Source organism: Phyllobates terribilis, unplaced genomic scaffold (genome assembly GCF_046119375.1).
Source record: "Phyllobates terribilis strain yellow unplaced genomic scaffold, ASM4611937v1 Scaffold_10__3_contigs__length_209671492, whole genome shotgun sequence".
Taxonomy (NCBI): Eukaryota; Metazoa; Chordata; class Amphibia; order Anura; family Dendrobatidae; genus Phyllobates; species Phyllobates terribilis.
In genome coordinates this window covers 183541855-183565964 of record NW_027362770.1, presented here as the reverse complement: position 1 = coordinate 183565964, position 24110 = coordinate 183541855, and the positions used below count along the sequence as shown (strand labels likewise).

Genomic DNA, 24110 nt, shown 5'->3' with positions numbered 1-24110 from the left:
GTCTCCCTCTTGTGAAGTGCAGGGTCGTATACATTGTATCGCTCTTGTGCAATGTCGGATACATTGTATCGCTCTAGTGCAGGGTCAGATACATTGTATCGCTCTTGTGCAGGCTCGGATACATTGTATCGCTCTTGTGCAGTGCAGGGTTGGATACATTGTCTCGCTCTTGTGCAGAGCAGGCTCGGATACATTGTCTCGCTCTTGTGAAGTGCAGGGTCGGATACATTGTATCGCGCTTGTGCAGTGCAGGGTCAGATACATTGTATCGCTCTTGTGCAACGTCGGATACATTGTGTCGCTCTAGTGCAGGGTCAGATACATTGTATCGCTCTTGTGCTGGGTCGGACACACTGTATCGCTCTTGTGCAGTGCAGGGTCGGATACACTGTATCGCTCTTGTGCAGTGCAGGCTCGGATACATTGTCTCGCTCTTGTGAAGTGCAGGGTCGGATACATTGTATCGCGCTTGTGCAGTGTCGGATACATTGTATCGCTCTTGTGCAGTGCAGCGTCGGATACATTGTATCGCTCTTGTGCAGTGCAGGGTGGGATACATTGTATCGCTCTTGTGCAGTGCAGGGTCGGATACATTGTCTCGCTCTCGTGCAGTGCAGGGTCAGATACATTGTATCGCTCTCGTGCAGTGCAGGGTCGGATACATTGTATCGCTCTTGTGCAGGGTCGGATACATTGTATCGCTCTTGTGCAGTGCAGGCTCGGATACATTGTCTCGCTCTTGTGAAGTGCAGGGTCGGATACATTGTATCGAGCTTGTGCAGTGCAGGGTTAGAAACATTGTATCGCTCTTGTGCAGTGCAGGGTCGGATACATTGTCTCGCTCTCGTGCAGTGCAGGGTCAGATACATTGTATCGCTCTTGTGCAGTGCAGGGTTGGATACATTGTATCGCTCTTGTGCAGTGCATGGTCGGATACATTGTCTCGCTCTTGTGCAGGGTCAGATACATTGTATCGCGCTTGTGCAGTGTCGGATACATTGTATCGCGCTTGTGCAGTGTCGGATACATTGTATCGCTCTTGTGCAGTGCAGGGTCGGATACATTGTCTCGCTCTTGTGCAGTGCAGGGTCGGACACATTATATCGCTCTTGTGCAGAGCGCGGTCGGATACATTGTCTCGCTCGCGTGCAGTGCAGGGTCGGATACATTGTATCGCTCTTGTGCAGTGTCGGATACATTGGATCGCTCTAGTGCAGGGTCAGATACATTGTATCGCTCTTGTGCATTGCAGGGTCGGACACATTGTATCGCTCTTGTGCAGAGCGGGGTCGGATACATTGTATCGCTCTTGTGCAGTGCAGGCTCGGATACATTGTCTCGCTCTTGTGAAGTGCAGGGTCGGATACATTGTATCGCGCTTGTGCAGTGCAGGTTTAGAAACATTGTATCGCTCTTGTGCAGTGCAGGGTCGGATACATTGTCTCGCTCTCGTGCAGTGCAGGGTCAGATACATTGTATCGCTCTTGTGCAGTGCAGGGTCGGATACATTGTCTCGCTCTTGTGCAACGCAGGGTCGGATACATTGTATCACTCTTGTGCAGTGCAGGGTCGGATACATTGTCTCGCTCTTGTGAAGTGCAGGGTCGGATAGATTGTATCACTCTTGTGCAGTGTCGGATACATTGTATCGCTCTAGTGCAGGGTCAGATACATTGTATCGCTCTTGTGCTGGGTCGGATACATTGTATCACTCTTGTGCTGGGTGGGATACATTGTATCGCTCTTGTGCAGTGCAGGCTCGGATACATTGTCTCGCTCTTGTGAAGTGCAGGGTCGGATACATTGTATCGCGCTTGTGCAGTGTCGGATACATTGTATCGCTCTTGTGCAGTGCAGGGTCGGATACATTGTCTTGCTCTTGTGCAGTGCAGGGTCGGATACATTGCATCGCTCTTGTGCAGTGCAGGGTCGGATACATTGTCTCGCTCTTGTGCAGTGCAGGGTCGGATACATTGTATCGCTCTTGTGCAGTGCAGGGTCGGATACATTGTCTCGCTCTCGTGCAGTGCAGGGTCAAATACATTGTATCGCTCTTGTGTAGTGCAGGATCGGACACATTGTATCGCTCTTGTGCAGAGCGGGGTCGGATACATTGTATCGCTCTCGTGCAGTGCAGGGTCAGATACATTGTATCGCTCTTGTGCAGTGCAGGGTCGGATACTTTGTCTCGCTCTTGTGCAGAGCAGGGTCGGATACATTGTATCGCTCTTGTGCAGTGCAGGGTCGGATACATTGTCTCGCTCTCGTGCAGTGCAGGGTCGGATACTTTGTCTCGCTCTTGTGCAGTGCAGGGTCGGATACATTGTCTCGCTCTTGTGCAGTGCAGGGTCGGATACATTGTATCGCTCTTGTGCAGCGCAGGGTCGGATACATTGTCTCGCTCTTGTGCAGTGCAGGGTCGGATACATTGTCTCGCTCTCGTGCAGTGCAGGGTCGGATACTTTGTCTCGCTCTTGTGCAGTGCAGGGTCGGATACATTGTCTCGCTCTTGTGCAGTGCAGGGTCGGATACATTGTATCGCTCTTGTGCAGCGCAGGGTCGGATACATTGTCTCGCTCTTGTGCAGTGCAGGGTCGGATACATTGTATCGCTCTTGTGCAGTGCAGGGTCGGCTACATTGTCTCGCTCTTGTGCAGTGCAGGGTGGGATACATTGTATCGCTCTCGTGCAGTGCAGGATCAGATACATTGTCTCGCTTTTGTGCAGTGCAGGGTCAGATACATTGTATCGCTCTTGTGAATGCAGGGTCGGATACATTGTCTCGCTCTTGTGAAGTGCAGGGTCGGATACCTTGTATCGCTCTTGTGCAGTGTCGGAAACATTGTATCGCTCTAGTGCAGGGTCAGATACATTGTATCGCTCTTGTGCAGGGTCGGATACATTGTATCGCTCTTGTGCTGGGTCGGATACATTGTATCGCTCTTGTGCAGTGCAGGCTCGGATACATTTTCTCGCTCTTGTGAAGTGCAGGGTCGGATACATTGTATCGCGCTTGTGCAGTGCAGGGTCAGATACATTGTATCGCTCTTGTGCAGTGCAGGGTCGGATACATTGTCTCGCTCTCGTGCAGTGCAGGGTCGGATACATTGTATCGCTCTTGTGCAGTGTCGGATACATTGTATCGCTCTTGTGCAGTGCATGGTCGGATACATTGTCTCGCTCTTGTGCAGAGCAGGGTCGGATACATTGTATCGCTCTTGTGTAGTGCAGGGTCGGATACATTGTCTCGCTCTTGTGAAGTGCAGGGTCGGATACATTGTATCACTCTTGTGCAGTGTCGGATACATTGTGTCGCTCTAGTGCAGGGTCAGATACATTGTATCGCTCTTGTGCTGGGTCGGATACACTGTATCGCTCTTGTGCAGTGCAGGCTCGGATACATTGTCTCGCTCTTGTGAAGTGCAGGGTCGGATACATTGTAACGCGCTTGTGCAGTGTCGGATACATTGTATCGCTTTAGTGCAGGGTCGGATACATTGTATCGCTCTTGTGCAGTGCAGTGTCGGATACATTGTATCGCTCTTGTGCAGTGCAGGGTCGGATACATTGTCTCGCTCTCGTGCAGTGCAGGGTCAGATACATTGTCTCGCTCTCGTGCAGTGCAGGGTCAGATACATTGTATCGCTCTCGTGCAGTGCAGGGTCGGATACATTGTATCGCTCTTGTGCAGTGCAGGGTTGGATACATTGTCTCGCTCTTGTGCAGAGCAGGGTCGGATACATTGTATCGCTCTTGTGCAGTGCAGGGTCGGATACATTGTCTCGCTCTTGTGCAGTGCAGGGTCGGATACATTGTCTCGCTCTTGTGCAGTGCAGGGTCAGATACATTGTCTCGCTCTTGTGCAGTGCAGGGTCAGATACATTGTATCGCTCTTGTGAAGTGCAGTGTCGGATACATTGTCTCCCTCTTGTGAAGTGCAGGGTCGTATACATTGTATCGCTCTTGTGCAATGTCGGATACATTGTATCGCTCTAGTGCAGGGTCAGATACATTGTATCGCTCTTGTGCAGGCTCGGATACATTGTATCGCTCTTGTGCAGTGCAGGCTCGGATACATTGTCTCGCTCTTGTGAAGTGCAGGGTCGGATACATTGTATCGCGCTTGTGCAGTGCAGGGTCAGATACATTGTATCGCTCTTGTGCAGTGCAGGGTCGGATACATTGTCTCGCTCTCGTGCAGTGCAGGGTCGGATACATTGTATCGCTCTTGTGCAGTGTCGGATACATTGTATCGCTCTTGTGCAGTGCATGGTCGGATACATTGTCTCGCTCTTGTGCAGAGCAGGGTCGGATACATTATATCGCTCTTGTGTAGTGCAGGGTCGGATACATTGTCTCGCTCTTGTGAAGTGCAGGGTCGGATACATTGTATCACTCTTGTGCAGTGTCGGATACATTGTGTCGCTCTAGTGCAGGGTCAGATACATTGTATCGCTCTTGTGCTGGGTCGGACACACTGTATCGCTCTTGTGCAGTGCAGGGTCGGATACATTGTATCGCGCTTGTGCAGTGTCGGATACATTGTATCGCTCTTGTGCAGTGCAGTGTCGGATACATTGTATCGCTCTTGTGCAGTGCAGGGTCGGATACATTGTATCGCTCTTGTGCAGTGCAGGGTCGGATACATTGTCTCGCTCTCGTGCAGTGCAGGGTCAGATACATTGTATCGCTCTCGTGCAGTGCAGGGTCGGATACATTGTATCGCTCTTGTGCAGTGCACGGTTGGATACATTGTCTCGCTCTTGTGCAGAGCAGGGTCGGATACATTGTATCGCTCTTGTGCAATGCAGGGTCGGATACATTGTCTCGCTCTTGTGCAGTGCAGGGTCGGATACATTGTCTCGCTCTTGTGCAGTGTCGGATACATTGTATCGCTCTTGTCCAGTGCAGGGTCGGATACATTGTATCGCTCTTGTGCAGTGCAGGGTCGGATACATTGTATCGCTCTTGTGCAGTGCAGGGTGGGATACATTGTATCGCTCTTGTGCAGTGCAGGGTCGGATACATTGTATCGCTCTTGTGCAGTGCAGGGTCGGATACATTGTATCGCTCTTGTGCAGTGCAGGGTCGGATACATTGTATCGCTCTTGTGCAGTGCAGCGTCGGATACATTGTATCGCTCTTGTGCAGTGCAGGGTGGGATACATTGTATCGCTCTTGTGCAGTGCAGGGTCGTATACATTGTATCGCTCTAGTGCAGTGTCGGATACATTGGATCGCTCTAGTGCAGGGTCAGATACATTGTATCGCTCTTGTGCAGGGTCGGATACATTGTATCGCTCTTGTGCAGTGCAGGCTCGGATACATTGTCTCGCTCTTGTGAAGTGCAGGGTCGGATACATTGTATCGAGCTTGTGCAGTGCAGGGTTAGAAACATTGTATCGCTCTTGTGCAGTGCAGGGTCGGATACATTGTCTCGCTCTCGTGCAGTGCAGGGTCAGATACATTGTATCGCTCTTGTGCAGTGCAGGGTTGGATACATTGTATCGCTCTTGTGCAGTGCATGGTCGGATACATTGTCTCGCTCTTGTGCAGGGTCAGATACATTGTATCGCGCTTGTGCAGTGTCGGATACATTGTATCGCTCTTGTGCAGTGCAGGGTCGGATACATTGTCTTGCTCTTGTGCAGTGCAGGGTCGCATACATTGCATCGCTCTTGTGCAGTGCAGGGTCGGAGACATTGTCTCGCTCTTGTGCAGTGCAGGGTCGGAGACATTGTATCGCTCTTGTGCAGTGCAGGGTCGTATACATTGTCTCGCTCTTGTGCAGTGCAGGGTCAGATACATTGTATCGCTCTTGTGCAGTGCAGGGTCGGATACATTGTATCGCTCTTGTGCAGTGCAGGGTCGGATACATTGTATCGCTCTTGTGCAGTGCAGGGTTAAATACATTGTATAGCTCTTGTGCAGTGCAGGGTCGGACACATTGTATCGCTCTTGTGCAGTGCGGGGTCGGATACATTGTATCGCTCTTGTGCAGTGCAGGGTCGGACACATTGTATCGCTCTTGTGCAGTGCAGGGTCGGACACATTGTATCGCTCTCGTGCAGGGTCGGATACATTGTCTCGCTCTCGTGCAGTGCAGGGTCGGATACATTGTATCGCTCTCGTGCCGTGCAGGGTCGGGTACATTGTATCGCTCTTGTGCAGTGCAGGGTCGGATACATTGTCTCGCTCTTGTGCAGAGCAGGGTTGGATACATTGTATCGCTCTTGTGCAGTGCAGGGTCGGATACATTGTCTCGCTCTCTTGCAGTGCAGGGTCGGATACATTGTCTCGCTCTTGTGCAGTGCAGGGTCGGATACATTGTCACGCTCTTGTGCAGTGCAGGGTCGGATACATTGTATCGCTCTTGTGCAGTGCAGGGTCGGATACATTGTCTCGCTCTTGTGCAGTGCAGGGTCGGATACATTGTATCGCTCTTGTGCAGTGCAGGGTCGGATACATTGTCTCGCTCTCGTGCAATGCAGGGTCAAATACATTGCATCGCTCTTGTGCAGTGCAGGCTCGGACACATTGTATCGCTCTTGTGCAGAGCGGGGTCGGATACATTGTATCGCTCTTGTGCATTGCAGGGTCGGACACATTGTCTCGCTCTTGTGCAGTGCAGGGTCGGACACATTGTATCGCTCTCGTGCACTGCAGGGTCGGATACATTGTATCGCTCTCGTGCAGTGCAGGGTCGGATACATTGTATCGCTCTCGTGCAGTGCAGGGTCGAATACATTGTCTCGCTCTTGGGATCTTGGGAAGTGCAGTGTCGGATACATTGTATCGCTCTTGTGCAGTGCGGGGTCGGATACATTGTCTCGCTCTTGTGCAGTGCAGGGTCGGATACATTGTATCGCTCTTGTGCAGTGCAGGGTCAGATACATTGTCTCGCTCTTGTGCAGTGCAGGGTCAGATACATTGTATCGCTCTTGTGAAGTGCAGGGTCGTATACATTGTATCGCTCTTGTGCAGTGTCGGATACATTGTATCCCTCTAGTGCAGGGTCAGATATATTGTATCGCTCTTGTGCAGGGTCGGATACATTGTATCGCTCTTGTGCAGAGCAGGGTCGGATACATTGTCTCGCTCTTGTGAAGTGCAGGGTCGGATACATTGTATCGCGCTTGTGCAGTGCAGGGTCAGATACATTGCATCGCTCTTGTGCAGTGCAGGGTCGGATACATTGTCTCGCTCTCGTGCAGTGCAGGGTCGGATACATTGTATCGCTCTTGTGCAGTGTCGGATACATTGTATCGCTCTTGTGCAGTGCATGGTCGGATACATTGTCTCGCTCTTGTGTAGTGCAGGGTCGGATACATTGTCTCGCTCTTGTGAAGTGCAGGGTCGGATACATTGTATCACTCTTGTGCAGTGTCGGATACATTGTGTCGCTCTAGTGCAGGTTCAGATACATTGTATAGCTCTTGTGCTGGGTCGGATACACTGTATTGCTCTTGTGCAGTGCAGGCTCGGATACATTGTCTCGCTCTTGTGAAGTGCAGGGTCGGATACATTGTATCGCGCTTGTGCAGTGTCGGATACATTGTATCGCTCTAGTGCAGGGTCGGATACATTGTATCGCTCTAGTGCAGGGTCGGATACATTGTATCGCTCTTGTGCAGTGCAGTGTCGGATACATTGTATCGCTCTTGTGCAGTGCAGGGTCGGATACAATGTCTCGCTCTTGTGCAGTGCAGGGTCGGATATATTGTATCGCTCTTGTGCAGTGCAGGGTCGGATACATTGTCTCGCTCTCGTGCAGTGCAGGGTCAGATACATTGTATCGCTCTTGTGCAGTGCAGGGTCGGATACATTGTATCGCTCTTGTGCAGTGCAGGGTTGGATACATTGTCTCGCTCTTGTGCAGAGCAGGGTCGGATACATTGTATCGCTCTTGTGCAGTGCAGGGTCGGATACATTGTCTCGCTCTTGTGCAGTGCAGGGTCGGATACATTGTCTCGCTCTTGTGCAGTGCAGGGTCAGATACATTGTCTCGCTCTTGTGCAGTGCAGGGTCAGATACATTGTATCGCTCTTGTGAAGTGCAGGGTCGGATACATTGTCTCGCTCTTGTGAAGTGCAGGGTCGTATACATTGTATCGCTCTTGTGCAGTGTCGGATACATTGTATCGCTCTAGTGCAGGGTCAGATACATTGTATCGCTCTTGTGCAGGGTCGGATACATTGTATCTCTCTTGTGCAGTGCAGACTCGGATACATTGTCTCGCTCTTGTGAAGTGCAGGGTCGGATACATTGTATCGCGCTTGTGCAGTGCAGGGTCAGATACATTGTATCGCTCTTGTGCAGTGCAGGGTCGGATACATTGTCTCGCTCTCGTGCAGTGCAGGGTCGGATACATTGTATCGCTCTTGTGCAGTGTCGGATACATTGTATCGCTCTTGTGCAGTGTCGGATACATTGTATCGCTCTTGTGCAGTGCATGGTCGGATACATTGTCTCGCTCTTGTGCAGAGCAGGGTCGGATACATTGTATCGCTCTTGTGTAGTGCAGGGTCGGATACATTGTCTCGCTCTTGTGAAGTGCAGGGTCAGATACATTGTATCACTCTTGTGCAGTGTCGGATACATTGTGTCGCTCTAGTGCAGGGTCAGATACATTGTATCGCTCTTGTGCTGGGTCGGATACACTGTATCGCTCTTGTGCAGTGCAGGCTCGGATACATTGTCTCGCTCTTGTGCAGTGCAGGGTCGGATACATTGTATCGCTCTTGTGCAGTGCAGGGTCGGATACATTGTCTCGCTCTCGTGCAGTGCAGGGTCAGATACATTGTATCGCTCTCGTGCAGTGCAGGGTCGGATACATTGTATCGCTCTTGTGCAGTGCAGGGTTGGATACATTGTCTCGCTCTTGTGCAGTGCAGGCTCGGATACATTGTCTCGCTCTTGTGCAGTGCAGGGTCGGATACATTGTATCGCTCTTGTGCAGTGCAGGGTCGGATACATTGTCTCGCTCTCGTGCAGTGCAGGGTCAGATACATTGTATCGCTCTCGTGCAGAGCAGGGTCGGATACATTGTATCGCTCTTGTGCAGTGCAGGGTCGGATACATTGTCTCGCTCTTGTGCAGTGCAGGGTCGGATACATTGTCTCGCTCTCGTGCAGTGCAGGGTCAGATACATTGTATCGCTCTCGTGCAGTGCAGGGTCGGATACATTGTATCGCTCTTGTGCAGTGCAGGGTCGGATACATTGTCTCGCTCTTGTGCAGAGCAGGGTCGGATACATTGTATCGCTCTTGTGCAGTGCAGAGTCGGATACATTGTATCGCTCTTGTGCAGTGCAGGGTCGGATACATTGTCTCGCTCTCGTGCAGTGCAGGGTCAGATACATTGTATCGCTCTCGTGCAGTGCAGGGTCGGATACATTGTATCGCTCTTGTGCAGTGCAGGGTTGGATACATTGTCTCGCTCTTGTGCAGTGCAGGGTCGGATACATTGTCTCGCTCTTGTGCAGTGTCTGATACATTGTATCGCTCTTGTCCAGTGCAGGGTCAGATACATTGTATCGCTCTTGTGCAGTGCAGGGTCGGATACATTGTATCGCTCTTGTGCAGTGCAGGGTCGGATACATTGTATCGCTCTTGTGCAGTGCAGGGTGGGATACATTGTATCGCTCTTGTGCAGTGCAGGGTGGGATACATTGTATCGCTCTTGTGCAGTGTAGGGTCGGATACATTGTATCGCTCTTGTGCAGTGCAGGGTCGGATACATTGTATCGCTCTTGTGCAGTGCAGGGTCGGATACATTGTATCGCTCTTGGGCAGAGCTGTGCCAGCTGTTATATTACGGTCTCTTCTCAGGACCGGGGTTGGCGTTCCTGGCATATCCACAGGCTGTGACCCAGCTGCCCATGTCCCCTATCTGGTCCATTCTCTTCTTCTCCATGCTTGTCATGTTGGGTTTGGACAGCCAGGTAAGAAAATTGACGATTACGCTTCTCTCCTGAAATACTCTGTGCTGATATCACTATACTGTCTAACTTCCATTTTATAAACTCCTACAAGATGACTACACTGTACTCCTGAAATGCTCTGTGCTGCTATGGTCCCTACTCTTTCCATTCTGTAACTCCTAGCATATTCATTTTCTGAAATCCTCTGTGCTGCTCTGGGCTCTTGCTCCTACCACTACGTATCTCTCAGTCTGTGACCGCCCTCAGTGCACTGCTCTCCTGAAATCCTCTGTGCTGCTGATGAGCCTTGTTCTTTCCATTATGTATCTCTCAGTCTGTGACCGCCGTCAGGATTGCGCACTGCTCTCCTGAAATCCTCTGTGCTGCTGATGAGCCTTGCTCTTTCCATTATGTATCTCTCAGTCTGTGACCGCCGTCAGGATTGCGCACTGCTCTCCTGAAATCCTCTGTGCTGCTGATGAGCCTTGCCCTTTCCATTATGTATCTCTCAGTCTGTGACCGCCCTCAGGATTGTGCACTGCTCTCCTGAAATCCTCTGTGCTGCTTTACTTTCTTCCCGCTCTCTAGTTTTGCACGGTGGAGGGGTTTATCACCGCGCTGGTGGATGAATACCCCCAATTTCTGAGAAGCAGAAAGAAAATCTTCATCGCTGTCGTCTGTTTCGTTTCCTTCGTTGTCGGCTTTTCTAACATTACCCAGGTACTTGGGGTGCGGCGCTCCTGGCACCGGTTCTGCCCCGGCTGCGGGCACATATCTGTGCATTGATGCCATGGACTGAATTTACAGGGGATAGAAAGTTTGTGAACCCTTGGTTTGTATTTCTTCTACACATCGTAATTTGGTTGTATTTTCACTGCAGCTCCATTGAAATGAATGGGGCTGAGCTGCAATACCACACACAACCTGTGCTCAGGGTGGCACTGTGTTTGGAAGAAAGCAGCCAAGTTTTTCTTATGGTTTGGATTAGCTGTATAGTATTTTTTTTTAATGGTTCACAAACTTTTCAGTACTTAACACAATGGCCAAACACCGGGTGGGAGCTATATAGTCCTTACTCATTTCCTCTTATTCCAGGGAGGGATTTACGTCTTTAAGCTTTTCGACTACTATTCGGCCAGTGGCATGTGCCTCCTGTTCCTGGTCTTCTTTGAGACGATCTCTATATCATGGTGCTATGGTGAGTGACCTGGAGACGCTGGATTTGTGCACTACCTGTCCTGTCCTGTAGGGGGCGACAGTGAGCAATGCCCTATTTTCCCTTCTCCCATGGCAGGAGTGGAGCGCTTCTACCAGGACATCGAGGAGATGATCGGGTACCAGCCCTGCTCCTGGTGGAAGCTCTGCTGGGCATATTTCACCCCCTTCGTCTGTTTGGTGAGGACTTTGCCTTCCAATAATTGCCCCCCATAGTGTCATGTGATGGGGGCACTCGGGCTCATCTTTCTTCTATCCCCCCTCCCTGTGTAGGGCGTCTTTATATTCAGCGTGGTAGAGATGACCCCCCTGACACTAGGCCGCTACGTGTACCCGGCGTGGGGTCAGGGCATCGGCTGGCTCATGGCGCTCTCATCGATGGTGCTGATCCCCAGTTATATGTTGTACCTCTTCCTCACCTCTCCGGGTACCATCAGCCAGGTATGTGGCGGGCAGAGAATCACTTTAGACACTTAAGGGGTTAAATCTAGAAAAATTCAGAATATTTTTATTTTTACTTCACTACTCTAGTCACATCCAAAGCTGCATTTAAAATGGTGTGATCTATGCACTATATAGTTGATGAGCAGAATTGTGATTGCAGCTCTGCAGGCACTAGTAGAAGTGAAGCGTGTGATGTTTCCATTCCTTACTTGTCCGCATCTTTCTATCCTCCAGCGCCTCCGGGATATGACGCAGCCACAAATGCAGAGGGTCATACAGAAAAATGGTCTGCGCCCCCGACTCAGCCTGGATGGGAGCACACGAGAGACCCCGGGAGTGTAGAATCCGGGTCACATGGACCCCAATTATTTATCCCGTTGTGTGGCTGAGCCTTTCATTCCATCAGTTCTTGCTACCCTCTCAATCTGGGCTGAAGAGCTCACACTTAGTGGAACCTACGGCCCCCAGACGACCCGACCTGAGTGCCTTATATTATATATTACCTGATATCTAGAGAGATTTGTGAATGATGTAAAATAAACATTGAATAAATAAACAGAAATATGACAGACACAGTATCACATTTTTCCAGAGGCGGGGCCTGGCACAAAGCAGTGCTGAGGAGGAGGGGCCTGGCACAAAGCAGTGCTGAAGAGGAGGGGCCTGGCACAGAGCAGAACTGAGGAGGGGCCTGGCACAAAGCAGTGCTGAGGAGGAGGGGCCTGGCACAGAGCAGCACTGAGGAGGAGGGGCCTGGCACAAAGCAGCGCTGAGGAGGAGGGGCCTGGCACAAAGCAGTGCTGAGGAGGAGGGGCCTGGCACAAAGCAGTGCTGAAGAGGAGGGGCCTGGCACAGAGCAGAACTGAGGAGGGGCCTGGCACAAAGCAGTGCTGAGGAGGGGCCTGGCACAGAGCAGCACTGAGGAGGAGGGGCCTGGCACAAAGCAGCACTGAGGAGGAGGGGCCTGGCACAAAGCAGAACTGAGGAGGAGGGGCCTGGCACAAAGCAGCGCTGAGGAGGAGGGGCCTGGCACAAAGCAGTGCTGAGGAGGAGGGGCCTGGCACAAAGCAGCGCTGAGGAGGAGGGGCCTGGCACAAAGCAGAACTGAGGAGGAGGGGCCAGGCACAAAGCAGCGCTGAGGAGGAGGGGCCTGGCACAGAGCAGCACTGAGGAGGGGCCTAGCACAAAGCAGCGCTGGGGAGGAGGGGCCTGGCACAAAGCAGAACTGAGGAGGAGGGGCCAGGCACAAAGCAGCACTGAGGAGGAGGGGCCTGGCACAAAGCAGCACTGAGGAGGAGGGGCCTGGCACAAAGCAGCTCTGAGGAGGAGGGGCCTGGCACAAAGCAGCGCTGAGGAGGAGGGGCCTGGCACAAAGCAGCACTGAGGAGGAGGGGCCTGGCACAAAGCAGCACTGAGGAGGAGGGGCCTGGCACAAAGCAGCGCTGAGGAGGAGGGGCCTGGCACAAAGCAGTGCTGAGGAGGAGGGGCCTGGCACAGAGCAGCGCTGAGGAGGAGGGGCCTGGCACAAAGCAGCGCTGAGGAGGAGGGGCCTGGCACAGAGCAGAACTGAGGAGGAGGGGCCTGGCACAGAGCAGAACTGAGGAGGCGGGGCCTGGCTCAAAGCAGCGCTGAGGAGGGGTCTAGCACAAAGCAATGCTGAGGAGGAGGGGCCTGGCACAAAGCAGAACTGAGGAAGAGGGGCCTGGCACAAAGCAGCGCTGAGGAGGAGGGGCCTGGCACAGAGCAGAATTGAGGAAGAGGGGCCTGGCACAAAGCAGCGCTGAGGAGGAGGGGCCTGGCACAGAGCAGAATTGAGGAGGAGGGGTCTGGCACAGAGCAGAATTGAGGAGGAGGGGCCTGGCTCAAAGCAGCGCTGAGGAGGAGGGGCCTATCACAAAGCAGTGATGACGAGGAGGGGCCTGGCACAAAGCAGTGCTGAGGAGGAGGGGCCTGGCACTAAGGAGGGACCTGGCACAAAGCAGCGCTGAGGAGGGGCTTGGCACAAAGCAATGCTGAAGAGGAGGAGGGGTCTGGCACAAAGCAGCGCTGAGGAGGGGCCTGGCACTGAGGGGGAGGGGCCTGGCACAAAGCAGTGCTGAGGAGGAGGGGCCTGGCACAAAGCTGCGCAGAGGAGGGGCCTGGCACAAAGCTGCGCGGATGAGGGGCCTGGCACAAAGCAGCACTGAGGAAGAGGGGCTTGGCACAAAGCAGCGCTGAGGGGGGTCTGGCACAAAGCAGCAATGAGGAGGAGGGGCCTGGCACTGAGGAGGAGGGGCCTGGCATAGAGCAGTGCTGAGGAGGAGGGGCCTGGCACAGAGCAGCACTGAGTAGGAATGGCCTGGAACAGAGCAGCACTGAGGAGGAGGGGCCTGGCAGAGAGCAGAGCTGAGGAGGAGGGGCCTGGCACAAAGCAGCGCTGAGGAGGAGGGGCCTGGCACAAAGCAGCGCTGAGGAGGGGCCTGGCACAAAGCAGCGCTGAGGGGGGTCTGGCACAAAGCAGCGATGAGGAGGAGGGGCCTGGCACTGAGGAGGAGGGGCCTGGCACAATGCAACACTGAGGAGGAGGGGCCTGGGACTGAGGAGGAGGAGCCAGGCATAGAGCAGTGCTGAGGAGGAGGGGCCTGGCACAGATTAGCACTGAGTAGGAATAGCCTGGCACAGAGCAGCACTGAGGAGGAGGGGCCTGGCAGAGAGCAGCGCTGAGGAGGAGGGGTCTGGCACAAAGCAGCACTGAGGAGGGGCCTGGCACAAAGCAGCGCTGAGGAGGAGGGGGGTCTGGCACAAAACAGCACTGAGGAGGAGGGGCCTGGCACTGAGGAGGGGCCTGGCACAATGCAGCACTGAGCAGACGGGGCCTGGGACTGAGGAGGAGGGGCCAGGCACAGAGCAGTGCTGAGGAGGAGGGGCCTGGCACAGAGCAACGCTGAGGAGGAGGGGCCAGGCATAGAGCAACGCTGAGGAGGAGGGGCCAGGCACAGAGCAACGCTGAGGAGAGGCCTAGCACATAAAAGCACTACGGAGGAGGGGCCTGGCACAGAGAAGCACTGAGGAGGAGGGGCCTGGCACAGAGGAGCGCTGAGGAGGGGGGGCCTGGCACAGAGAAGCGCTGAGGAGGGGCCTGGCACAGAGCACTGCTGAGGAGGGGGGGACTGGCACAGAGAAGTGCTGAGGAGGGGGGGCCTGGCACAGAGAAGCACTGAGGAGGGGCCTGGCACAGAACACCGTTGAGGAGGAGGGGCCTGGCACAGAGCACTGCTGAGGGGCCTGGCACAGAGAAGCGCTGAGGAGGGGGGGGGCCTGGCGCAGAGAAACGCTGAGGAGAGGCCTGGCACAGAAAAGCACTGAGGAGGAGGGGCCTGGCACAGAACATAGCTGAGGAGGAGGGGCCTGGCACAGAACATCGCTGAGGAGGAGGGGCATGGCACAGAACATCGCTGAGGAGGAGGGGTCTGGCACAGAGAAGCGCTGAGGAGGGGGGGACTGGCACAGAGAAACAGAGAAGCGCTGAGGAGGAGCCTGGCACAGAACATCGCTGAGGAGGAGGGGCCTGGCACAGAGCACTGCTGAGGAGGAGGGGCCTGACACAGAGAAGCACTAAGGAGGAGGGGCCTGGCAGAGAAAAGCTGAGGAGGGGCCTGGCACAGAGAAGCGCTGAGGAGGGGCCTGGCACAGAGAAGCGCTGAGGAGGGGCCTGGCACAGAACATCGCTGAGGAGGAGGGGCCTGACACAGAGAAGCACTAAGGAGGAGGGGCCTGGCACAGAGAAAAGCTGAGGAGGGGCCTGGCACAGAGAAGCGCTGAGGAGGGGCCTGGCACAGAGCACTGCTGAGGGGCCTGGCGCATAGCAGCGATGAGGAGGAGGGGCCTGGCACAGAGAAGTGCTGAGAGGCCTGGCACAGAAAAGCACTGAGGAGGAGGGGCCTGGCACAGAGAAGCTCTGAGGAGGGGCCTGGCATAGAGCACTGCTGAGGAGGGGGGGACTGGCACAGAGAAGTGCTGAGGAGGGGGGGCCTGGCACAGTGAAGTGCTGAGGAGGGGCCTGGCACAGAACATCACTGAGGAGGAGGGGCCTGGCACAGAACATCACTGAGGAGGGGCCTGGCACAGAGCACTGCTGAGGAGGGGCCTGGCACAGAACATCACTGAGGAGGGGCCTGGCACAGAGCACTGCTGAGGAGGGGCCTGGCACAGAGCACTGCTGAGGAGGGGGGGCTTTGCACAGAGAAGCGTTGAGGAGAAGCCTGGCATAGAGCAGTGCTGAGTAGGAGGGGTCTGGCACAGAGAAGCGCTGAGAAGGGGGGGGCCTGGCACAGAACATCGCTGATGAGGGGCCTGACAGAGAAGCGCTGAGGAGGGGCCTGGCAGAGAGAAGCACTGAGGAGGGGCCTGGCACAGAACATCGCTGAGGAGGAGGGGCCTGGCACAAAGCAGCACTGAGGAGGGGCCTGACAGAGAAGCGCTGAGGAGGAGGGGCCTGGCACAAAGCAGCACTGAGGAGGGGCCTGACAGAGAAGCGCTGAGGAGGAGGGGCCTGGCACAGAACAGCACTGAGGAGGGGCCTGACAGAGAAGCGCTGAGGAGGAGGGGCCTGGCACAAAGCAGCACTGAGGAGGAGGGGTCTGGCACAAAGCAGCACTGAGGAGGAGGGGTCTGGCACAAAGCAGCACTGAGGAGGGGCCTGACAGAGAAGCACTGAGGGGGGGCCTGGCACAGAACATCGCTGAGGAGGAGGGGTCTGGCACAGAGAAGCGCTGAGGAGGGGTCTGGCACAGAGAAGCACTGAGGAGGGGTCTGGCACAGAACATCACTGAGGAGGAGGGGCCTGGCACAGAGAAACAGAGAAGCGCTGAGGAGGAGCCTGGCACAGAACATAGCTGAGGAGGGGCCCGGCGCAAAAAAAATACATGAGGGGTGTAGTGCTGCGTGGCTCTCCGAGAATGTACCACATCACAACGTATCACACACACTAGGCTCAGATACGTGGGATCAGCATACAGTATCAATCAAGATAGGTTTAGATACAAAAGAGAGTATCACACGTGACTTAGATACACAGCTCAGCAGAAAGTATCACACATTACAGAATTAGATACCTGGCTCAGCAGACAGTATCACATACATACAGCAGTTCTGCAGACAATATCACATATGATTCTGGTTGACGAGGGTCCTTGAAGGGACGACGCCCCCCCACCCCCGGTACAGAAGACAGACTCGGTACGTAGAGGTAACATTATCTCATGTTATTTCTAGATTTCTATAGAACAGATAAAATATTCACTTCTTATCAATTACAAAATATTACAGGTGTCTGGGTGCTCGGTCACATTTAGGCGGTCATCACCCCCCTCCACCCCCACACGGACGAGTCTCTGGATCTCAGCGGTTAATGGAGCCTGTATTCCGTAACTCCCATTTATCAACAGTCAGGATTGCGCTCTGAACCAAGGTAGTCACCGGAAAATCTGGACATTAACATCCACATTACAAAATCAAAACCTAAATTTAAAACATGGCAAAATAATATAGAACTGCAACGGTCTCCCAGGGCATGCTGGTACATCTACTTAAAGGGATATTGCACTAGTAACATTGGAACCATCCATGGTACTCAACTTCTTATTTTATAGTTTTCTCTGAAAAATAGATATTTTATTTCATCTTTCATATATTAAATACTATTTATCAAATCTAAAAAAAAAAAAAAATACCGATATCCGCCTCCAGGTGCCACTGTTTGCAATTGTTACTTAGTACATAGAAGACTGGAAATAGTGACACCTGCTGGCTAAAAAAATGAATGGGTTGTATATACATAATATTTTCTCCAAATCAGGAAATCTTTATTTATTCTACCTCGGCAGACTGGATCCATCATACGTTCTTCTCCAGCGCCTTTGTTAAGGCCTTAAAGGGGTTGTCCAGGATTAGAAAAAAAATCATGTCTACTTTCTTCCCAAAACAGCACCACAAGTGTTATTACAGCTCAGGTCCATTCACTTCAATGGAGCGGAGCTGCAATGCCTGATACGAACAGGAGTGACACTGTTTCTGTAAGAAATACTGGCCACCTCCGAGATGTACTAGATTAGGTTATGCACAAGGTACTGTACAAGTAATGAGATACCGGTGGCAATTTGATAAACAGCCACAAAACTGTCATCTAATCTACAGCTGACACAGGATAACTATAATCCTATGGTAAAGTATCGACAATGCTCATAATAAAATCTAGCGCTACAACAATCCACTCCTATTCAGAAAAATATACCTCTGTGAACTGTCATTGCCATGGTAGCCCTTACAGATAATGCTTTAATGGCTGGGTATTATCGTGAGACATCAATGGCTTATGGAAACTCTGTTCGGCCCTTGGTGCTGCTCATCAGTGAGAACACGGCCTTTCAATTCAGCGTGTAATGTACTTACCATTGGATGCTACTACTATAGAAAGATCCGTGATGACTAAACACTTCCACCTTGGAAAAAGATTGTTCGGTTCTTACTGGAGCTCATCAGTGAGAATGGGATTTACAACTAATTTTCAATTTTTTTTAAGCAGTTCCTTACTAGAATTCATCAGTGAAAATAGGGTATTTGATTTAGATGTAAAGTACTGTTCCTAATTGTAGCTCATTGGGTTTTTAGTTAAGGGTTTAACATCCTATTCGGCCCTTGTTGACACTCATTAGTGTGAATGGAATTTCCACTTCTGCGTGTAAGGTTTGTCGCTATCATGAATGCATATCGTTTTATCAATTCTATACATCACACACCTTTTGGTCATAACTAGAAGAAGGTTTTCAATTCCACTTTTAAAACACTGTGTGGTCTTTAGTAGAACTCCTCAGTGAAAAAGAGGTTTTCTATTCCACATGTAAAACACTGTGTGGTGCCTACTGTAGCTCATCAGCGTGAATATGTTTTTTGATTCTATTTATAAGACATTGTTTGGCATTATCTAAACCTCATAAGCGTGTATTTAATCCTATTATATAGCCATAAATGGAAGGTTTATATTTGTAAAACACTGTGTGGCCTTTACTAGAACTCATCAGTGTGAATCAGGTTTTTTCACATGTATAATACTTTGTGGTCATATCTAAAGCTTATCAGCAGAAATGAGGATTTCATTTTTCATGTAAAACACTGCATGGTTCCAACTAAAGCTCATCAGCAAGAATAAAGTTTTTAATTTGCCTGTAAAACACTGTTTGTCCCTTACTAGAGCACATCAACTCGAATGAGGTTTTCTAAATCCGCAAGTAAAACACTGTGTGGCCCCCTATTAAAGCTCATCAGCAAGTACAAGGTTACCAGTTCTGCATGCAAAACACTGAGTAGTCCTAACTAGAGATAAAGCTTTCATTTCTACATGTAAAATTATGTGTGGCCCCTACTAGGGCTCATCAGCCTGAACAAGGTTTTCAATTCCACATGTCAAACACTGTGTGCCCCATACTAAAGCTCATCAGCAGCAACAAGGTTTCTAGTTCCGCATCTATAACACTGTATGGCCCTAACGAAAGCTCATGAGCGTGAATGAGGTTTTCATTTCTGCATGTAAAACACTGTGTGGTTCTTACTAAAGCTCATCAGTGTGAATGAGGTTTTTAATTTCACATCTAAAACACTGTGTGGCCCTAACTAAAGTGCATGAAGCTTTCTACTCCACATGTAAAACACTATCTAGAGCTCATCGGTGGGAACAAGTCTTTCAGTTTCACATGTAAAACACTGTGTGGCCCCAACTAGGTCTCATCAGCAAGAAAAAGGTTTCCAATTTCGCATGTAAAACAATGTTGGTCCTAACTAGAGTTCATAAGCGAGAACAAGGTTTCTAATTTAGTATGTAAAACACTGTGTGGCCTCTAGTAGAGCTCATCAGTGGAAAGAAGGTTTTCATTTCTGCATGCAATACAATACTGAGCGCTCACAAGCAAAAACAGGATTTCCAGTTCACATACAGTCATGGCCAAAAGTGCTGGCATCCTTGAAATTGTTCCAGAAAATGAAGGATTTCCCCCAGAACATTATCACAGGTCCCCAGCTTTTCTTATACACAGGTTTATTTCCTTTGTGTTTATTGGAACAACATAAAAAAACAGAGGAAAAAAGGCAAATTGGAGATAATTTCACACAAAACCCCCAAAATGTTCTGGACACAATTGTTTCCCCTCCATAATATTTGGTGTCGCCCTCTGGAATAAGTAAATCAGTCGCTTCCTATAACATCAGCTTCTTCCTCCTCAGCCGGGATCTTGGACTCTTCTTACAATCGTCTCCAGGTCTCTCATATCTGAAGACGTCTTCTCCCAACAGCAATTGTAAGATCTCTCCACAGGGGTCAATGGGATTTACATCCCGACTCATTGCTGCCTCTTCAGAACTCTCCAGCGTTTTGTTTCCATCCATTTCTGGGGGCTTCTTGAAGTATGTTTGGGGTCATTGTCCGGCTGGGAGACCCATGACCTAGGACACACACCCAGCTGACACTGAGCACTACATTGCCACCCAAAATCCTTTGGTAATCTTCAGATTTCATGATGCCTTGCACAGTCAAAGCACCCAGAGCCAGAGGCATCAAGGCTACCCCAAAAAATATTTAAACCTCCACCATATCTGACTGTAGGTACTGGGTTCTTTTCTTTGTTGGCCTCATTCGGTTTTCGGTAAACAGTAGAATGATGTGCTTCACCAAAAAGCTCTAACTTGGTCTCATCTGTCCACAAGACGCTTTCCCGGAAGGATTTCGGCTTACTCACGTACATTTTGGCAAATTGCAGTGTAGCTTTTTTATGTCTCTGTCAGCAGTGGGGTCCTCCGGGGTCTCCTGCCATAGCGTTTCATTTCATTCACATTTGGACAGATAGTTTGCGCTGACACTGATGCACCCTGAGCCTGCAGGACGGCTTGGATTTCTTTGGACCTCGATGGGGGCTTATCCACCATTCTGACTATCCTGCATTGCAATGTTTCAGCAATATTTCTCTACCGTCCACGTCCTGGAGATTAGCTACAGTGCCATGGGGTATAAACTTGTTGCGCACCGTGGACAAAGGAACATCAAGATCTCTGGAGATGGACTTGTAACCTTGAGATTGTTGATATTTTTCAACAATTTTGGTTCTCGAGTCCTCAGACAGTTCTCTTGTCCTCTTTTTGTTCTCCATGCTTAGTGTGGCACACACAGACACACAATGCAAAGATTGAGTCAACTTCTCCCCTTTTTCTCTGGTGTCAGGTGTGATTTTCATGTTGCCCACACCTGTTACTTGCCATAGGTGAGTTTGAACGAGCATCACATGCGTGAAACAAAGTTGTTTACCCACAATTTTTTGAAAGATGCCAACAATTTTGTCCAGCCTATTTTTGGGGTTTTGTTTGAAATTATGTCCAATTTGCCTTTTTTTCATTTTTTTTGTGTTGTTCCAATACACACAAAGGAAATAAACCAGTGTGTAACAAAACGTGTAACTGCAATAATTTTCTGGGAGAAATACTTCACTTTCTGGAACAATTTCAAGGGTGCCGGCACTTTCAGCTATGAGTGTACCTGATATCCATAATAAAAACATATGTGATGACAAAACACTTCTACCTTAGAGGAGCTCAGTTGTCTCTGATTCCCTATATATAGTCTATGTTTAGTGGGAATATCCACATTTTAAACATCTGAGTTGACGTTATATTTTTACCTAAAATAATGTTTGGCCCTTAATGAACCTCATCAGTGAAAATGAGTTAATTATTTGCCCATGTGGTTCATCCATATTATGGCATGAAAAATACTGTTTTCCCTTACTAGAGCTCATCGGTGAGAACACGTTTCCTTGAATCAGCAGGTAATGAACCATATAGTTAACAGTCTAGGAGTCACATTGTGTAAAAGCCTGTACACTCCTTAACGGAGCTCATCAGCAATAATAAGAGTCGGTATATAATGCCCTATGTGGTTAATGCAGTAACCATCGGGTATTCATAGTGTGCATCATCAGTGACCACAAGAAATCTCCATTTATAAAAAAAAAAAAAAAATGTTTGGCCCTTTTTGAAGCTCATCAGCGCAAATAGGGATCTGTAGAATGTAGAAATCAATTTCTATGGGAAAACTGGGTGACAACCAACATAACAAGAAGATCATCAATCGCACTGATGAGTCCCATAAACAACATATATCACTGATCTACAGTACAGGTGATAAAAGTATGATCGCTGGGGGTCCAGGTTCTGGGGGTCAGGAGCAGAAGTGAGAATGTATGACCACCACTCCTATAGACAGTGAATGGTGCAGTGGTTGCATATGCTCCATTCCCAAAGGGGACTTTGGGACGCCCATTCTGATGAATGTTAGAGGCCCCAGCAAGCGGACCCCCAGCGATCCTACCCTGGATAAGTTACATATGTTAATAGGACACCCCCTCTTTAAGACAGACAGTGCGGAGCTTGGAACATCATTTCAAGGATTTGGGTTGAGGTATGCAGCTCCCGTAGTCACAGCTCCGACTCTTTCCACCATCTTCTTCGAAAGTCCTCACCATCTACGGCTAACTGAGAGCGGAGACGGCACAATCCAGGCGTGCGATAGGTAGGAGAATCCCAAATGAGGCGAGCGGGGACGATTGTGGGTGGGGAGGTGGGATTGTCTCGGGCGTGCTAATCGTTACAAAGGTTCCTCCACAATAAAAAAATATTGGCGAGAGAGTGATCAAAGCTACCAAAAAGTCACAAAACTCAATTTGCGGGGGGATGGGCTAGATCATTGTGCAAGGGCTCGTGGAAGAATACATGAGATAAATATGAGTGAGTGTGCAAGAACAGCCGGTATTCCTAAGTGCGTGGGGCTGTGAGTGTGCAAGGATGGGGCCAAAGAACGCGGGCGGGGTAACGTGGGCAGGATCCTGGGAAGATCAGTCCTGGAAGGCAGGTGGCCAGTCCCAGCACCTACACCAGACTGCGGGAGCCACTGGAATACCTGCGTTCTCTAAGTAAGACCCCTGGGGGGCAGTACTGGTGGGGGTGGTTATACGGAGGAGGGGGCGGGGGTAGAGGGGGTTGGTGGACGGTCCCTCCCACGTTACGTAGGGGAGTAGAGCAGCAGGACCCAGACAGGTAGCGGGTGACAGTCTGGTCGATGGCGGGCAGTGCCCGCCCGGGTGTGTCCAGCACAATCACCTTGACAATCTGCTGGCACTGCAGGAGCCGGTCGGACGGGGCGGCCTGCAGAGCCTCCCGCTTCCCATTAGGAGCCGTGCTGCCCGGAGCTCCATTCTCTGGCCCCTGGGGGGCGCTGTGCTGGGACGTCTGAAGCCTGTTGTGAATTGACACCTAGTTTAGAAACAGCCAAAGAAGCATTAAATGTTACAAGACTATCTCCCACGTGCTACTCCTGGCTGCCCTGTGCCCCCCCCGGAAGCTAGGATCACTTGCGGGGGGCTCCCCATAGAGCGTGACATGCCAGGGTAAGACTACGGGGGTCTTAAAGACTCGTCAACGTGGTAAATAAATGGGTGGGGGAGGGTGATCTCGGCTGCACCAATATTTACATTACAGACCCCCAGTTCTCCGCTTCTCATCCTTAAAGGGAATCTCCAGTCAGCAGAAAAAGGTGTCGATCGCTGGCGATCAGGTCAAAACGGATTAATTTGCATATTTCTCATTCCTGCCAATTGTGTAGGGAAAGGACAAGTGGGTGGAGCCTGACACATATATTCCGACTACGGAAAATATGTGTTAAGGAGGAGACGACCACAGTGAACAAAGGGGGGGGGCACAATGCCTCAACAATGTGCAGGGAAGGAGCCGATGCAAACACTACGGGACGGACACCTTTTCATTTCGGAGTGGAGTTCCCCTTTAAGAGGTCCGTAATAGCGTTATATCAGTACAGGACGAGATTGAGATGGAATCTAACTTTTTACGACCAGATTCATGTAATTATGACATGTTACATGTTTTATATGGGGAAAAATAAGAGAAACCAGTGGTCTGCAAGATAAAGTGATCGTAATAATATACCGAGACCTGCTGCCTCCTCGGAGGAGTGGATGTCTGACACGTGCAAAAGTGCAGAAATGAGCTGAAATCCGCGCAAACGTGGCTGAAAAGGTGCTGCCAGCTACTTTTTCCATTCGCATCCAGAGCTGAAATCATAATTCTGCTGACTGTAACTGGCTTATATCACAGATCCAGCATCTTATAATGTACTTTTTTTGGGTTGTTTTTATAGGGATGTAGTGTAAAAACTACATCTCCCATAATGCAATGCAGCAGAACATTGCTCTGTGCCTTAGGATAACCTCCGGCAGTCTAGACAGTGGAATCTCTCCATGATGGCAACAGGTCCATGTATAGTGGGATTGGTACATTGTGGGACGGGGAGTAATGGAGTGATTGCCGAGGTGCATCTATGGGTAAAATATTAGCCAATTAAAATGGAAGTTGTTGCACTGAGCTGAAGGATGGTTGAGCAGCGCAGGATGGAGCATTGTGATTGGTCAGTGCCGCAGCCCGGATACAGTACAGCGCT

The 24110-nt window shown here is 50.9% G+C and overlaps 2 protein-coding genes across 8 annotated transcripts in view; one reads left to right on the top strand and one right to left on the bottom strand.

Moving 5' to 3' along the window:
• LOC141164768 (sodium- and chloride-dependent GABA transporter 1-like) overlaps positions 1-11923 on the top strand; it is an 88044-nt gene extending 76121 nt beyond the window's left edge. The window contains exons 9-14 of the mRNA XM_073650307.1: positions 9831-9943; positions 10511-10642; positions 11018-11120; positions 11217-11317; positions 11411-11578; positions 11816-11923. Of these exons, the coding sequence (XP_073506408.1) occupies positions 9831-9943; positions 10511-10642; positions 11018-11120; positions 11217-11317; positions 11411-11578; positions 11816-11923 (725 nt within the window). The remainder of the gene's footprint in view (positions 1-9830; positions 9944-10510; positions 10643-11017; positions 11121-11216; positions 11318-11410; positions 11579-11815) is intronic.
• A 4880-nt stretch (positions 11924-16803) lies between these two features.
• IQSEC3 (IQ motif and Sec7 domain ArfGEF 3) overlaps positions 16804-24110 on the bottom strand; it is a 121889-nt gene continuing 114582 nt past the window's right edge. For 3 of the 7 annotated variants that reach the window (XM_073650298.1, XM_073650299.1, XM_073650305.1), the window contains one exon: positions 16804-22909. In XM_073650298.1, the coding sequence (XP_073506399.1) occupies positions 22526-22909 (384 nt within the window). In that variant the 3' untranslated portion in view covers positions 16804-22525. The remainder of the gene's footprint in view (positions 22910-24110) is intronic. The other 4 variants (XM_073650300.1, XM_073650301.1, XM_073650303.1 and 1 more) reach the window with 4 other exon arrangements.